At 45.9% G+C, this 17,934-nt stretch overlaps 1 protein-coding gene across 1 annotated transcript in view; it reads right to left on the reverse strand.

The window, feature by feature from the left end:
- Positions 1 to 17,934, reverse strand: part of AFAP1L2 (actin filament associated protein 1 like 2) — a 161,185-nt gene that overhangs the window by 13,566 nt on the left and 129,685 nt on the right. The window contains exons 10-14 of the mRNA XM_088456091.1: positions 15,106 to 15,210; positions 13,687 to 13,898; positions 9,189 to 9,334; positions 6,841 to 6,949; positions 4,718 to 4,936 (exon numbers count right to left, since the gene is read on the reverse strand). Of these exons, the coding sequence (XP_088312217.1) occupies positions 4,718 to 4,936; positions 6,841 to 6,949; positions 9,189 to 9,334; positions 13,687 to 13,898; positions 15,106 to 15,210 (791 nt within the window). The remainder of the gene's footprint in view (positions 1 to 4,717; positions 4,937 to 6,840; positions 6,950 to 9,188; positions 9,335 to 13,686; positions 13,899 to 15,105; positions 15,211 to 17,934) is intronic.

Below are 17,934 nucleotides of genomic sequence, written 5' to 3' on the forward strand. Positions count from 1 at the left end.
TTTAGGATAGAAGGACAGAGGGGATATGGGGTAATAATAGGGATCAGGCAGTATGTATATAAATAAGAGGAACATGGGGACACTGATAATTTAGGATAGAAGGACAGAGGGGATATGGGGTAATAATAGGGATCAGGCAGTATGTATATAAATAAGAGGAACATGGGGACACTGATAATTCAGGAGAGAAGGACAGAGAGGATATGGGGTAATAATAGGGATCAGGCAGTATGTATATAAATAAGAGGAACATGGGGACACTGATAATTCAGGAGAGAAGGACAGAGAGGATATGGGGTAATAATAGGGATCAGGCAGTATGTATATAAATAAGAGGAACATGGGGACACTGATAATTTAGGATAGAAGGACAGAGGGGATATGGCGTAATAATAGGGATCAGGCAGTATGTATATAAATAAGAGGAACATGGGGACACTGATAATTCAGGAGAGAAGGACAGAGGGGATATGGGGTAATAACAGGGATCAGGCAGTATGTATATAAGAGTAACATGGGGACACTGATAATTCAGGAGAGAAGGACAGAGGGGATATGGGGTAATAATAGGGATCAGGCAGTATGTATAGAAATAAGAGGAACATGGGGACACTGATAATACAGGAGAGAAGGACAGAGGGGATATGGGGTAATAATAGGGATCAGGCAGTATGTATATAAATAAGAGGAACATAGGGACACTGATAATACAGGAGAGAAGGGTCAGAGAGGATATGGGGTAATAACAGGGATCAGGCAGTATGTATATAAATAAGAGGAACATGGGGACACTGATAAGTCAGGAGAGAAGGACAGAGAGGATATGGGGTAATAATAGGGATCAGGCAGTATGTATATAATAAGAGGAACACTGGGACACTGATAATTCAGGAGAGAAGGACAGAGGGAATATGGGGTAATAACAGGGATCAGGCAGTATGTATATAAATAAGAGGAACACTGGGACACTGATAATACAGGAGAGAAGGGTCAGAGGGGATATGGGGAAATAACAGGGATCAGGCAGTATGTATATAAGAGTAACATGGGGACACTGATAATTCAGGAGAGAAGGACAGAGGGGATATGGGGTAATAATAGGGATCAGGCAGTATGTATATAAATAAGAGGAACATGGGGACACTGATAATTCAGGAGAGAAGGACAGAGGGGATATGGGGTAATAATAGGGATCAGGCAGTATGTATATAAATAAGAGGAACATGGGGACACTGATAATTCAGGAGAGAAGGACAGAGGGGATATGGGGTAATAATAGGGATCAGGCAGTATGTATATAAATAAGAGGAACATGGGGACACTGATAATTCAGGAGAGAAGGGTAGAGGGGATATGGGGTAATAACAGAGATCAGGCAGTATGTATATAAATAAGAGGAACATGGGGACACTGATAATTCAGGAGAGAAGGACAGAGGGGATATGGGGTAATAATAGGGATCAGGCAGTATGTATATAAATAAGAGGAACACTGGGACACTGATAATACAGGAGAGAAGGACAGAGGGGATATGGGGTAATAATAGGGATCAGGCAGTATGTATATAAATAAGAGGAACATGGGGACACTGATAATTCAGGAGAGAAGGGTCAGAGGGGATATGGGGTAATAATAGGGATCAGGCAGTATGTATATAAATAAGAGGAACATGGGGACACTGATAATTCAGGAGAGAAGGACAGAGGGGATATGGGGTAATAATAGGGATCAGGCAGTATGTATATAAATAAGAGGAACATGGGGACACTGATAATTCAGGAGAGAAGGGTCAGAGGGGATATGGGGTAATAACAGGGATCAGACAGTATGTGTATAAATAAGAGGAACATGGGGACACTGATAATTCAGGAGAGAAGGACAGAGAGGATATGGGGTAATAATAGGGATCAGGCAGTATGTATATAAATAAGAGGAACATGGGGACACTGATAATTCAGGAGAGAAGGACAGAGGGGATATGGGGTAATAACAGGGATCAGGCAGTATGTATATAAATAAGAGGAACATGGGGACACTGATAATTCAGGAGAGAAGGACAGAGAGGATATGGGGTAATAATAGGGATCAGGCAGTATGTATATAAATTAGAGGAACATGGGGACACTGATAAGTCAGGAGAGAAGGGTCAGAGAGGATATGGGGTAATAATAGGGATCAGGCAGTATGTATATAAATAAGAGGAACATGGGGAAACTGATAATTCAGGAGAGAAGGGTCAGAGGGGATATGGAGTAATAACAGGGATCAGGCAGTATGTATATAAATAAGAGGAACATGGGGACACTGATAATTCAGGAGAGAAGGACAGAGAGGATATGGGGTAATAATAGGGATCAGGCAGTATGTATATAAATAAGAGGAACATGGGGACACTGATAATTCAGGAGAGAAGGACAGAGAGGATATGGGGTAATAATAGGGATCAGGCAGTATGTATATAAATAAGAGGAACATGGGGACACTAATAATTCAGGAGAGAAGGACAGAGAGGATATGGGGTAATAACAGGGATCAGGCAGTATGTATATAAATAAGAGGAACACTGGGACACTGATAATACAGGAGAGAAGGACAGAGGGGATATGGGGTAATAACAGGGATCAGGCAGTATGTATATAAATAAGAGGAACATGGGGACACTGATAATTCAGGAGAGAAGGACAGAGGGGATATGGGGTAATAATAGGGATCAGGCAGTATGTATATAAATAAGAGGAACATGGGGACACGGATAATTCAGGAGAGAAGGACAGAGGGGATATGGGGTAATAATAGGGATCAGGCAGTATGTATATAAATAAGAGGAACACTGGGACACTGATAATACAGGAGAGAAGGACAGAGGGGATATGGGGTAATAATAGGGATCAGGCAGTATGTATATAAATAAGAGGAACACTGGGACACTGATAATACAGGAGAGAAGGACAGAGAGGATATGGGGTAATAACAAGGATCAGGCAGTATGTATATAAATAAGAGGAACATGGGGACACTGATAATTCAGGAGAGAAGGACAGAGAGGATATGGGGTAATAATAGGGATCAGGCAGTATGTATATAAATAAGAGTAACATGGGGACACTGATAATTCAGGAGAGAAGGACAGAGAGGATATAGGGTAATAATAGGGATCAGGCATTATGTTTATAAATAAGAGGAACATGGGGACACTGATAATTCAGGAGAGACGGACAGAGAGGATATAGGGTAATAATAGGGATCAGGCAGTATGTATATAAATAAGAGGAACATGGGGACACTGATAATTCAGGAGAGAAGGGTCAGAGGGGATATGGGGTAATAATAGGGATCAGGCAGTATGTATATAAATAAGAGGAACATGGAGACACTGATAATTCAGGAGAGAAGGACAGAGGGGATATGGGGTAATAATAGGGATCAGGCAGTATGTATATAAATAAGAGGAACATGGGGACACTGATAATTCAGGAGAGAAGGACAGAGAGGATATAGGGTAATAATAGGGATCAGGCAGTATGTATATAAATAAGAGGAACATGGGGACACTGATAATTCAGGAGAGAAGGGTCAGAGGGGATATGGGGTAATAATAGGGATCAGGCAGTATGTATATAAATAAGAGGAACATGGGGACACTGATAATTCAGGAGAGAAGGGTCAGAGGGGATATGGGGTAATAATAGGGATCAGCAAGTATGTATATAAATAAGAGGAACATGGGGACACTGATAATTTAGGATAGAAGGACAGAGGGGATATGGGGTAATAATAGGGATCAGGCAGTATGTATATAAATAAGAGGAACATGGGGACACTGATAATTTAGGATAGAAGGACAGAGGGGATATGGGGTAATAATAGGGATCAGGCAGTATGTATATAAATAAGAGGAACATGGGGACACTGATAATTCAGGAGAGAAGGACAGAGGGGATATGGGGTAATAATAGGGATCAGGCAGTATGTATATAAATAAGAGGAACATGGGGACACTGATAATTCAGGAGAGAAGGACAGAGAGGATATAGGGTAATAATAGGGATCAGGCAGTATGTATATAAATAAGAGGAACATGGGGACACTGATAATTCAGGAGAGAAGGGTCAGAGGGGATATGGGGTAATAATAGGGATCAGGCAGTATGTATATAAATAAGAGGAACATGGGGACACTGATAATTCAGGAGAGAAAGGTCAGAGGGGATATGGGGTAATAATAGGGATCAGCAAGTATGTATATAAATAAGAGGAACATGGGGACACTGATAATTTAGGATAGAAGGACAGAGGGGATATGGGGTAATAATAGGGATCAGGCAGTATGTATATAAATAAGAGGAACATAGGGACACTGATAATTTAGGATAGAAGGACAGTGGGTATATGGGGTAATAATAGGGATCTAGCAGTATGTATATAAATAAGAGGAACATGGGGACACTGATAATTTAGGATAGAAGGACAGTGGGTATATGGGGTAATAATAGGGATCAGGCAGTATGTATAGCAGAGTATTTGTATAACACAGAATTACAGTGATATTGGGGGGAGAAATGTTTATACTGAGACGGATCCATGAAATAATCTCCCAGCAGTTGAGGTCGGGCCTTATGTACTTTGTACTTTCCCGGATTTTACACCAATTGTCCTGGAACCATAATAATTGAATGATGTGACAGTGGTAATGAAATAAGTAACATGCGGTTCCTCACCTCGCGGATGGCACAGGGGGGCTCCTGGTCCCTGCATGCATCTGGTTCCGGTTCCTTCTCTTTGCTGGGGTCCTTGTCTGGTCCCGGAGGGGTCTCTGCTGCCGTCCATGTTGGAGGCTTTACCCCCGCACTGTGCAGGAAAGATCTCACCGGTAACAGATCGAGGTATGTGTTATCTTCTGCCTCCCTGCCTCGCACCTCTGGTTTAGGGTCTTCTTTCTGTGCAGGGAATATAGGTCACAGACGTAAATCTGAGATCCCTCTCTCTGATCCTGTTGTAACTATTTATGTACTGGAGCTAAACATGTTGTATTACAGAGCAAAGTGACATTTTATTTGAATTATTTTTGTTAACATTAAAACAGTTTTGTCTTGGTTTAGCTCTATATCCCGTTCTATCCCACATCATCTTATCAGGGAGAATCACAAGTACATATTGTTCTCACACATCTTATATTTCCCTCTGTTAGCTCAGAAGACCTTTCAAAATCACTCAGTGCACGGTGCCATATTTCTGTGAAAGTCCACAGATCTGGCAGATAACCTATGGCTGGTTTAGGATTTGTAGATTAGGAATGACGGGAGAATCAGAGGTTACATGGGCTTTAGATGTCCAGGCAGAAAGATAAACTAGTTACTGTATTACTATTAGTGGCCACATGCAGAATGTTCTCTTCTAGCTGCCTCGTAGTGAATAATCTATACAGGGGGAGATGTACTAAGCTCTGGAAGTGATAGATTATCAGCCACTCAGCTCCTAACTGGGGCATTAAATGGATCTGGCAGGGTTTTCGGCAGATCTGTAAGATGGCTCCTTCCCCAAACACAGCAGGCGCAATTTAGGGAATGATGGCTGCTGTTACCTTTTACTAGACATAGAAATCCATTTATTCTGCATAATTCAAACAAGGCAACAAAACAAACTGATGTCGGAAGAGTTGGCGTTCAGGGTAAGGGATCCTCCCACCAGGGTTGTTAGCAGATTATCTGAGACCTTGGTTCAATTGCCGCCCAACATGTGACATTGTGAAGGCTGAACCCTGGGGCTGTCCAGGGCCACATTAAGGGCCACATGGGCCTGGGGCTAAATGATCAAGGGCTTATTGTAAGAATCGGAAGAGGTGTGGCCAGTACTGTGTGGGTGTGAAGGCCCCCATACATCAGAGATTGATTGCAGCAATAGTGCAATTTGCAATCGATTTGTGTATAAAAATCTTTCCCTTTTTCAATCAATTGTGGCATCTCTGCAATCCGCAATCGATTGAAAAAGGGAAAGATTTGTATACACAATTGATTGCAAATTGCACGATTGCTGCAATCAATCTCTGATGTATGGGGGCCTTAACCCGTGCTGTGTGGGTGTGACCCGTGCTGTGTGGGTGTGACCCGTGCTGTGTGGGTGTGACTAGTACAGTGTGGGTGTGGCCAGTGCCCTGTGGGCATGTACACTGCCTACATTATCAGGCCCAATGTCTCCCTAAATACGCAAAAATTTACAAAAATTGCATCATTTTGTGAGGAAAACAGAAATATAATTTTAATACATATGGTTTTCGGCCAACCAGGTGGCCAGCTGGGCGGCTGGTCATCGCATGCTGTCATGATGGTGGGCCTATTTTTATGTGGATGCCTGGAGTTCTATCTGCCCTATTGTTACTCTGGGCCGTCCTAAAATCAAATGTTTTTGGGTCCAAATCTGGAGATTAACAATTTAGTTAATTACCTAACCAGGCCTCCAAGTGAATGATTTTGGGCATATTACTAACTGGAATCAAAGTCTGGCAGGCTAGCAATCATTATAACATGTTATTTAGGCAGCCACATGGGGAAAGGTCCTCCAAATGTGGAGCCAGAATACTCCCCGGTTTTATGTTTATTTTTGTTTTGTTTTTGGAATAAAATTTCCACATTTTGAAGGATTGCGCTTGCGTCTAACATCATATTCACTGTAGGTAATAGATATGTAATGTAGCTGAATATTCTTATGCTCCAATAAAAACGTAAATGAATAAAAAAGATATAATTACAGAGAAGGTAAAATATATATAATGAAGGAAGAGGGGGCTGGGGGTCTCACTTTCCACTGTGGCCCTGGAGTTTTTTTTAGTTACACCGACACTTACCACTGGGTCTGACACATCAACGTCATCGTACAGGTCGTCCTGTTGACTCCTCCCATTGCGCGGGTTGTCAATGTAAGTGTTGGGCTCAGAATATTTCCTCTGCATCAAGCTGCAAAGACGAGGCGCGCAATTTAGAAAAAGACAAATTTAGAAAAAGGTTAAGATGATTCATTGAAGCATAATAATAATAATATATATTTTACTATGTAATAGGTCATTATTTTGTATTATTCAATTGGTAAAAATAAAACAAATATAACACTATCGCTGTGACAATCTATTTTATTTTACGCACGAGCTAGTTCTTCAAGATGGTGCGGGAGCTGCACGCAATATATGTCCTGACGGTAACTGCACGCCAAACGTCCTGATGGCAACTGCACGCCAAACGTCCTGACGGCAACTGCACGCCAAACGTCCTGACGGTAACTGCACGCCAAACGTCCTGACGGTAACTGCACGCCAAATGTCCTGACGGTAACTGCACGCAATACGTCCTGACTGTAACAGCGCGCAATAGGTCCTGACTGTAACAGCGCGCAATACGTCCTGACTGTAACTGCACGCAATACGTCCTGACTGTAACTGCACGCAATACGTCCTGACGGTAACTGTATGCAATACGTCCTGGCAGTAACTGCACACAATACGTCCTGTTGGCAACTGCGCGCAAAACGTCCTGACCTCTGCTTGTTCGCGGAGATGGACATTACATCAGAGACCTGACTTTTGCTCTATTTAGATGCATTTGGGAAAGTGTACTTAATTCAAATATGAACATAAAATGAAGACAGCCCCATTGCTGGACAAACCCCTTTGCAATGAATCTTGTCCCCATCGCTCTTCAATGGTGGCTAGAGCCTGTCAGCACCTGGAGCCCGCTCTCAGATTCAGGTTACAAGGTGGGGTTCCTAGGGCTATAGGAGGGGGTGAGCTCCAATGTCCCTTTAATCTCTTTACTACAAAGTACAAGTCACTGTATAGTACAGTATAGTACAGTACAGTATAGTACAGTATAGTACAGTACAGTATAGTATAGTACAGTACAGTACAGTATAGTATAGTACAGTACAGTACAGTACAGTATAGTATAGTACAGTATAGTACAGTATAGTATAGTACAGTACAGTATAGTACAGTATAGTATAGTACAGTATAGTACAGTATAGTATAGTACAGTACAGTATAGTATAGTATAGTACAGTATAGTACAGTATAGTACAGTACAGTACCACGTTATTATGAATGATGTACAGTAGAACTGGGCTGAGACACATTTGCAACTCTCAGAAGAAGTATCTGTTCTGTGTGATCAACCACAGGCACAAATTACGCAGTGAAGGTGATGACGCCACTTCTGATTGGCTGACTGCGGACTCCAGCTGATAGGTCATATATTATTTCATTAATGTGGCCGCTATATTATGTGGAGTGTCGCCCTACTCACATTACATAATTGATATTTCCATTTAGACTGCGGCAGGATTGGTTTCTTAAAAGCGGAATCTAACATAGATGTTACGTCATTTAATTGATATTAGTTTGTTTCTTGCATTTGTACTTAGGGCCTGATTCATCAACGATCGCTGTTGCGATTACACACGCAGACGATTGTTGCGCATGCATCAGCAGTGTGCGAAGGTATCACTACGATCGTATTGCGATCGCAGAGACCATGCAGACCCTTCGCAGCGAGATTGACAGGAAGTGAGCATTTGGGGATGTTGCTGGGGGGGGGGTTGGCGAAATGCAGGAGTGTCAGTGCAGCATTGCGATTGCAAACATTACCATATTTTCGCAGTGGGTCTGTGTGCGTAATCGCAGCTGCTGTCACAATAGCGATCCGTAGTGAATCAGGCCCTTAATTATATTTTTTCATTGTTAATCTGACGTTCGCATTTATGGTTTGTGACATCCAAACACTGTCCCCTGTTGTGTATTTGTGATCATGTCACGTCATTACTTTGTTATATTGCGCAGAAATAGGGTAACACAACTCGCGCATTTACTACCAGCTAAGCCACCTCTCTGCGATACACCAGCTGCTTCACGCAAACCTGGCATATGCGCTTGTATGATACAGGGCTGGGTGCAAGTTGGTCGTGATTACTGCCGCATTGCATGCAAGGAATTAAATGCGCATATTTGTATATATGCATCCGCCGAGTGCACACCTCTACCCGTACACTTATTATTACTTGCATCTTTATTTGGCACGTGCCCGCACCTCTTCGTTTCCCCCACTGCCCGCACGTTAGGGTGAGGGGACACAGTTTGCGCCTATGCAGAAGAAGGGGAGCAGGGCGGTCATTGCAGTAATGATGGATAGACACGTTATATATACTCACAAGTAGGAGTTCTTGGCTGCGCTGACAATGCAGGAAACCCGGTCAGAATCCACATAATCATAATTAAATTCTTCTGGGTCCGTTCTTGAGCCAGATTCAGACAGGAGGAGTCCCAGCCAGTGGCCCATGTCCTCCGAAGACTTTGCCTGTATGTAAATACCGCGCGTCACTGCAGCACACAGCGTAAGTGCCAACAGATGGCGGAGAGTCATCGCATTCATGTCCTCAGACATAACTGAGAGATACGTGCCCTGAACTAAGGGGGAACCATGATTCTATCGTCCAGCAGAAACATCGCAGGGGGAGATGTATCAAGGCTTGGAGAGAGATCAAGCAGAGAAGTTGCCCATAGCAACTGTCATTCCATAGACTGCGCTGGATAAATGACAGTTTTGTAGATGGTTGGCTGCTTTGGCAACTTCTCCACTTTATCTCTTGATAATAGATTTGATACATCTCCCCCTGCATCTTTAAAGAAAAAATAAATAAATAAATTATCAGAAATACTGTGTCCTGGAATGTTTGTACTGATAGTATGACAATATAAATACAGACATACAGGCAATAGAAAGTAAAAGGATAAATATAATTTGTGTATAAGATACACAGTTTACACCAAGCTTTCAGTGTTTACTTTGCGGGGAGGAAGTGATTCAATTTGACTTCTGCTACTCACCCCACAGGGACAGAGAAAGCACAGTGTGTGTGTAGATACATTGTAAATCCAGCAGAGGGCACTAAAGTAGACATACAGTATAAAATGAGGCTTTTTGGGGGGCATACTTTACATGAAAGCTTGGCTGGTTGGACCTCAACATTTAAAGCGTTGATATATCAATAATATCAACTGCAAAACATGCCGGGCCTTGTGGGCAAGGGTCTTAAGATGCCCCTTTCGCAAAAAGACCGGTGAAGTACTTACCCTGAGATACACCGAAGCCTCACACAGGGAAACAGGAACTTTGGCCCATGGGAAAGTCTCAGGAGATTAAGGGAGGGAGACTGGAGCCTCAGGGCCTCGCCACTTCCCAAGCGTTGCCACCGTAAGGGTTAAACACACCTGTCAATCCACTGATTGTATTTATTATAACCCTGTGGTTTATTGTGTGGGGCAATTAATGTCAATTTGTTCATTTGCTTTATTAGTGGAGGTGACAGTCATCGGGGCCACCGGGAGATCCATTGGGCCCTTGCACTACAGGCTGAGGACAAGTAAGTGTGTGCGAGTCGCCAAGTCCATTGTCACTATAGCCATTGTAGGGGGTCATGTTGGGGTGTGTGGCTGCAATGCTCCATCAGGGGCCAGATACCTCTCTGCGACACTGATTGTTATATTTAAAAACTGTTAAGTATTATGAATTAAAATAAGTTTTGGCTTCTGTGCACCCCTCAAAACATTGGCAGGTGTCACTCCCTTTGGTAGTAGGCCCCAGTGCTCTTTTGTACTGAGGACCCCTGCTGGACATTTGGGCCATTACCGGAGGGGAGGGATTTAAACTTCTTATAGTGATAGCAAGAGACTCCTGATTCGATGGCTGGATCTCATTTAATCCTATGTGTAGGATCCCTCCTCGCCTATAAAGCAGCAACAGAATGAGAGCAAATCTGCCACAGGGGACCGGGGTATAGAGACTAGTGGTGACCACTGTACCCCAATAATGGCTGGGAATTCACAGGGATAAACTTCCACGAGTATACTGATCTGGGGGACATTGCAGAAGATTCCATTTAAAATTAAGCGTATGAACAGTCAAGGGGGAGATGTATCAAACCTATGAGAGATAAAATGGAGAAGTTGTCCATAGCAACCAATCAGCTTCTACTCTATGCTCATTCTACATGACCTCTCTGCTGATTTTGACACTGCGGACCACCCTCTCCTCCTGCAAATACTTCACTACTCTATGTGATACTCCCCTCTCCTGAATGTCATCCTACAGACGGGGTGCTGGCTGGGGAGACAGAAGGGGAGCTGCCTGGGGAGACAGACGGGGTGCTGGCTGGGGAGACAGAAGGGATGCTGGCTGGGGTGACAGAAGGGGTGCTGGCTGGGGAGAAAGAAAGGGTGTCGGCTATGGAGACAGAAGGGGTGCTGGCTGGGGAGACAGGTGTGCTGGCTGGGGAGACAGAAGAGGAGCTGGCTGGGGAGACTGAAGGGGTGCTGGCTGGGGAGACTGAAGGGGTGCTGGCTGGGGAGACTGAAAGGGTGCTGGCTGGGGAGACAGAAGGGGAGCTGCCTGGGGTGACAGAAGGGGTGCTGGCTGGGGAGACAGAAGGGGAGCTGCCAGGGGAGACAGACGGGGTGCTGGCTGGGGAGACAGATGGGGTGCTGGCTGGGGAGACAGACGGGGTGCTGGCTGGGGAGACAGAAGGGATGCTGGCTGGGGAGACAGACGGGGTGCTGGCTGGGGAGACAGAAGAGGAGCTGGCTGGGGAGACAGAAGAGGAGCTGGCTGGGGAGACTGAAGGGTTGCTGGCTTGGGAGACATACGGGGTGCTGGCTGGGGAGACAGAAGGGATGCTGGCTGGGGAGACAGAAGGGATGCTGACTGGGGTGACAGAAGGGATGCCGGCTGGGGAGACAGAAGGGATGCCGGCTGGGGAGACAGAAGGGGTGCTGGTTGGGGAGACAGAAGGGGTGCTGGTTGGGGAGAATGAAGAGGTGCTGGCTGGGGAATCAGAAAGGGTTTTCGGCTGGGGAGACAGATGGGGTGCTGGCTGGGGAGACAGACGGGGTGCTGGCTGGGGAGACAGACGGGGTGCTGGCTGGGGATACAGAAGGGGTGCTGGCTGGGGAGACAGACGGGGTGCTGGCTGGGGAGACAGACGGGGTGCTGGCTGGGGAGACAGACGGGGTGCTGGCTGGGGAGACAGACGGGGTGCTGGCTGGGGAGACAGACGGGGTGCTGGTTGGGGAGACAGAAGGGGTGCTGGTTGGGGAGACTGAAGAGGTGCTGGCTGGGGAATCAGAAAGGGTTTTCGGCTGGGGAGACAGACGGGGTGCTGGCTGGGGAGACAGACGGGGTGCTGGCTGGGGAGACAGAAGGAGCACCATTATCATACACAGTGAGTTTTATCACTCACTGTAAATGATAAAACTCATTGATAAATTAGGCCCTAAAAGTCACTTATTTTCTTGTTTTATTCATACTGTCTATTTCTGTCTGTATAGTGCTGGCTGGGGAGACTGAAGGGAAGCTGGCTGGGGTGACAGAAGGGGTGCTGGCTGGGGAGACAGAGGGGATGCTGGCTGGGGAGACAGAGGGGTGCTGGTTGGGGAGACTGAAGAGGTGCTGGCTGGGGAGACTGAAGAGGTGCTGGCTGGGGAGACAGAAGGGGTGCTGGTTGGGGAGACAGAAGGGATGCTGGCTGGGGAGACAGAGGGGTGCTGGCTGGGGAGACTGAAGGGGATGCTGGCTGGGGAGACTGAAGAGGTGCTGGCTGGGGAGACAGAAGGGGTGCTGGTTGGGGAGACAGAAGGGGTGCTGGTTGGGGAGACTGAAGAGGTGCTGGCTGGGGAATCAGAAAGGATTTTCGGCTGGGGAGACAGACGGGGTGCTGGCTGGGGAGACAGACGGGGTGCTGGCTGGGGAGACAGACGGGGTGCCGGCTGGGGAGACAGACGGGGTGCTGGCTGGGGAGACAGAAGGGGTGCTGGTTGGGGAGACTGAAGAGGTGCTGGCTGGGGAATCAGAAAGGGTTTTCGGCTGGGGAGACAGACGGGGTGCTGGCTGGGGAGACAGACGGGGTGCTGGCTGGGGAGACAGACGGGGTGCTGGCTGGGGAGACAGACGGGGTGCTGACTGGGGAGACAGACAGGGTGCTGGCTGGGGAGACAGAAGGGGGGCTGGCTGGGGAGACAGAAGGGGGGCTGGCTGGGGAGACAGAAGGAGCACCATTATCATACACAGTGAGTTTTATCACTCACTGTAAATTATAAAACTCATTGATAAATTAGGCAATAAAATGTCACTTATTTTCTTGTTTTATTCATACTGTCTATTTCTGTCTGTATAGTGTAAGGCACCGCCGGCCCCTTGTGGTGCCATATACATATAATAATAATAATCACTACAACTGTCATTTAATAGACTGTGCTAGATAAGTGACCGTTAGATAACATGGGGAAATCTCACAAACCAATCAGCTTCTATCTCCAAAGCTTAATACAGCACAGGTCCAAGTGGGTCTCTCCTATGATCTTCCCTGATGGACCCTGGATCCCATCTGCTGAGATTATATATGAATTCTGGGCTGCGGAAGAGACTGTTTTACTTCTACATAGTTACTTTATTATTATTATTTTGAGGCTCAATGTTCATCCTCATTTGCTATAGTTCATTTGTGGGGACAGAAATCGTTTTCACTTACAACCGGGACAAGTTGTTAAATCATTTTGCTGAACCCTAATTTTATTTTCCATAAGGACATAGATAAAAATAGAGCGGTTTTCATACCCCGCGTACACGTGCGACAATTGTATAGGAAAGGTTATTACCTCCAGAGTGGCCATCTCCTCGCCGTTATGCAGGATCCGGAAGGAATACAGGTGGTCCGGGGTGGGCTGCGGAATGATGTCACAGCCCGTTAAGCACACCGGATGGATGGCGAACTTACTCTTGTTCCTGTCCTGGTAGAAGTGCAGCTGCCCATCCTTCACGCAGCAATAGCGAGATTTCCACTGGCTGTTTGTCAGCACATTCAGGTAATCTGGAAGGAATCAGACATATCTCCTATAGGAGGGGAGCAGCAGTCTAGGGGAGCAGCAGTCTAGGGGAGCAGCAGTCATGGGGAGGTCACTTCAGGGACCGCAAATCCAATATTTACTTTTCTATTGCAAACGCTATTGGGCCGGATGCGGACTTGAACACAAGTCGTCTGTAACTGCATCCACATCGCTGCGCACAGAAATAAATACCTATATTCGCCAGTATCCAGCGTTATGCACAGCTCCGTGACCAAGGCACCCCCGACCGTACGCCTAATTTGCCAGCAGCCATTGTCATCACTACGCGCTTTCACCAGCCTTGTCCTTGGGACACATGATCCTCCGGAAGCCGCATCGTATTTACGCTTCCGCGCAACTCTGCGTATTCCTCAAATTTCAGCATCATCACGCCCTGGGTGAACTGTGCCAGCACAAGGAGGCCGCATTACGGCGCAGTTACGCTTCTTCGGTCACCGGTGGAGATGCCAATGAATTGTGATCGCCTCTGCAGTGCCCGTAGTCACGCATGCTTAGCTTACGATGGTGCGCAGAGTAAAAACACGCATAATACGTTCCGCAAACAGATTTGTGCTGGACTCTCAATTTGCCGCTTAGTGTTGATTCGCGCACATGTACATAAATGTACACATCTCTATACAAGGCACTAGCACTGTGATTGGGCAGCAGAGTACGCCCTGGGGTGTACAGGTGACGAGGAGGAGGAGGTGCCGCATATGACGTTCCTACTGGTAACTCACAAAGAGACATGAAGAGTTCTCAGGAACTTGCGCGAACTGAAGACAACTAAAAAAGCTGCGACTGCGCAAGATGTCCTTCCTGCGACTGCACTGTAAGACGCAGCTCAGAGCCTGAAGTGAGACACGGCAGCGGCCAATCGCTTGAACGCAGCTTTATATGAACACAGCGGTCAATACCATACAATCCGTCAGATGGGAGCTTTTACCATCCCAAGGCTGGCCGGGGATGCTGGGACTTGTAGTTCCACATGAGCTATAAAGACGTCGATGACCTGTTCCTGTTTTACATAAATATTTGTGAACGTCACAATCTTTCCATATTGGGTTATGCGCTTAGCGGCTCTTTCATTGTGTCACCATAGAACTCACCCAGGGTCACCGGGGACCCTACAGTCCATCATGTTACAGAGCTCAGGGGCTGCAGCAAACGGGGTTTATAATGGGGACTTACTGGAGGTCTCGAGGGTCTTCTCTGGGCTCTCCATGGAGGCAGACTTCTTTCTTCCCAGATTCATGAGGTTGCTGAGTTTGAGGCCGGACGGTCCTTTCTTCTTAACTGTGAGGCAGAGAGAAAGGGTTAAACTGATGCTGCTCCGCATAAACGGCAATGAATGGCCATACCTTTCATCTATGTGTTATATACTATAATCCTGTAGGCTCAATAAAAAGGACATTGAAACGCATGTCCCATAGGTCAGAGAGTGACTGATCCCCTCTATAGCGCTGTGCACTGTCCTGTATACCCTATAATATACAATATGGATGCCCCACATGACAGCGAATGCATAAAGAGGCGCTCAGCCAGCTGCAGCCGTATTTAGCAGCTGAACGACCCCTAAACAAGGGCTAACGAGATTAATATATTAATTAGGCACCAATGCGAGGTCAGGGATGGCTTGCCGTGAATAGGGTTCTGCTGCTAGGAAGGCTCCAGCTTCTGGATTTTAATTTGTTCCTTCCTACGGCTCCTTTATACAGTAATTGCCCACGGAGGCCAAACTGACAGCACAAAGGGCCTTTGTCGGGCCGGACTGAGATGTCCTGTAGTGTAATATTATCATCGTCCTGACAAAGGGACAGTCAGTGCAACAAGCTGGAAGCCCCTTATTATGCTCTGTCCGGCTCATGGGATGTAAATAGCCCCAATTTCCGAAGACTTAGTGGTCTATGTACTAATAATCGCGAAAGTGCCACGATTATTATCTATTATTATCTACCCATATCACAGGGTATAGATTAATATCCCTCTCTATGTACAAAGGGGAACTCGCAGGGACAGCAGTTGCGGTAACCACTGTCACTGCGAGTTATATCCCCGGCAAACTGTAGAAGGAGCCGGCCGGGTGCTGCAGGGGAGGGAGCGAAAGATCTCTCTCCTACCCCTGGAGCCTCCATAGACTTACAGTAGTGTACACCATCTGAAGATGGTATAAACTACCGGGGCTAAACTCCGAAATGCTTCGCTTTTTTGGAGTTTAGTACATAGGGATCAGATCGTATTCCCCGATCTGCAGCGCTAATTAGCATTTTGACTGATTTCTGTGAAATCTCCTGCATTGTGCAATTAGTATATTACATAAAATTATGCAGAAACTACAGTGTCTGCATAATTTTATGTAACAAACAGCTTGATACATAGGCCCCTTAAAGTGTTAGCAGCATTAACTCTACAAAAGCAAAGAGGAATAAATCAATAAATACTTTTAAAATCCAACAGAACTGAGGAGCTCATTCAGAGTCGCTCGCTAGATGCGTTCTTTCGCACCCAGCGTATGCAAATCCGGCGCACGCCCAGCAAGGCAGGCAATCGCACGGCAAGGCATAAGCACGCCCACTATGTCTTGGCGAGCGATCACTTTGTGTATGCAGATGTACATCCACCATTCATATGACTCCCACTTGCGCACGTCATCTCCAGGAAGTGTATGAAACTATCGGTACATCGAGGACCATCGGATGCGATCGCAGAGCTTGAGGTTGACTATACCGTGCCGCAAGCACTGCGATCACTTCAGTGTGAAATACAGCCAGGTGACGTGTACTATGACGCTGTCTTATAATTATGCACGCCTCTGAAATGGCGTTATGATGCTCAGGCACGCCTGCGTTCGCACCTCCACTCCCCCGTTGTTAATGGCCAGCCCCTGTCACCACCCACAAAAGGCTTCTCCTGTCACTCACTCTGCTGGGCAGTCTATGCGCAGCGAGCGAACGCTTCCCGATCTTTCACACTGGTTCGCGCACACGCACTGCGATGCATACACATGCGCAGAATGTGAACATCGGCCAGCTACAAGCGAACGCTTCTTAGCCGTGAAGTGTTGAAGACTCACATGACCACCAGAGGGCAGCACTCAGGTACAACAACAACTATGGGCTCTAAAGTCATTTTTTGATCAAAGGGCAAAATTTTATTTTTTCACAATGGGGCAAAAAGTGCCGGAAATATGTCCTTAAAATGAGGGTAAAACAGCTCCATATTGTATATATTATTTTGTTTTTATAGCATATCCAGTTCATTTATCTCCATTTTAAGGGAAACTTTATAGAATTCTGTTGCAGACATTAGTAAAAACATTTGGCGTATGGCGTATTGATGCCAGGTGCTGAGAACACATGACTATTTTGCAAGCAAATACCAGAAAAGTCATTTTAATGATTTCTGTAAACTTTACTGAAAGTAGTTTTTTATTTTTTTTAAAGAGGAAAACAGATCGTAGTTGTCGGCGTGAATAGAACTAGAAGGTGAAATTCGGCACTTTCCATCATTCATAAATATTATTACTAACAATACATAATTCTGCGTCCAAATTTTTTAGATGTTTTCCAACAAGTGTCAACAGAAGCAAAGATTAATCTGCTGTCAGTAAAAGTCCATTCAGGAGCTATGAATGGGAAAATGAGCTACAGATGTGCCCTCTTGCATCTTTGCTGCGTAAGCGGCAAATTGTGCCACACATGGCGCGAGCCATGCGCCCGCAAGCATGTACACGCAATGCGTTTGCACCTGCGACACCATAGGATTGCATAGTGCGATCGCAGTGCGCTCCATAGCACATTCAGCGCCATCTGTCTCTCTTCAGGCAACGGAGCAGTTTCAGGGGAAAGAAGTGTCCCCTATTGGTTACATTTGGGGGGGGGGGGTTATTAGGATGGCTTTGTCCTTATATAATAATGACCTCTGATATAGGAAAGCTTTAGACTTAAATTATGAAACAAATTAATAACAAATCAGGACTGATGGTGAATTATACATTTGCCTGCTTGCGAAGCGTATCCC

This window comes from Taudactylus pleione, unplaced genomic scaffold (assembly GCF_031769625.1).
Source record: "Taudactylus pleione unplaced genomic scaffold, aTauple2 ptg000685l, whole genome shotgun sequence".
NCBI classification, from domain to species: domain Eukaryota; kingdom Metazoa; phylum Chordata; class Amphibia; order Anura; family Myobatrachidae; genus Taudactylus; species Taudactylus pleione.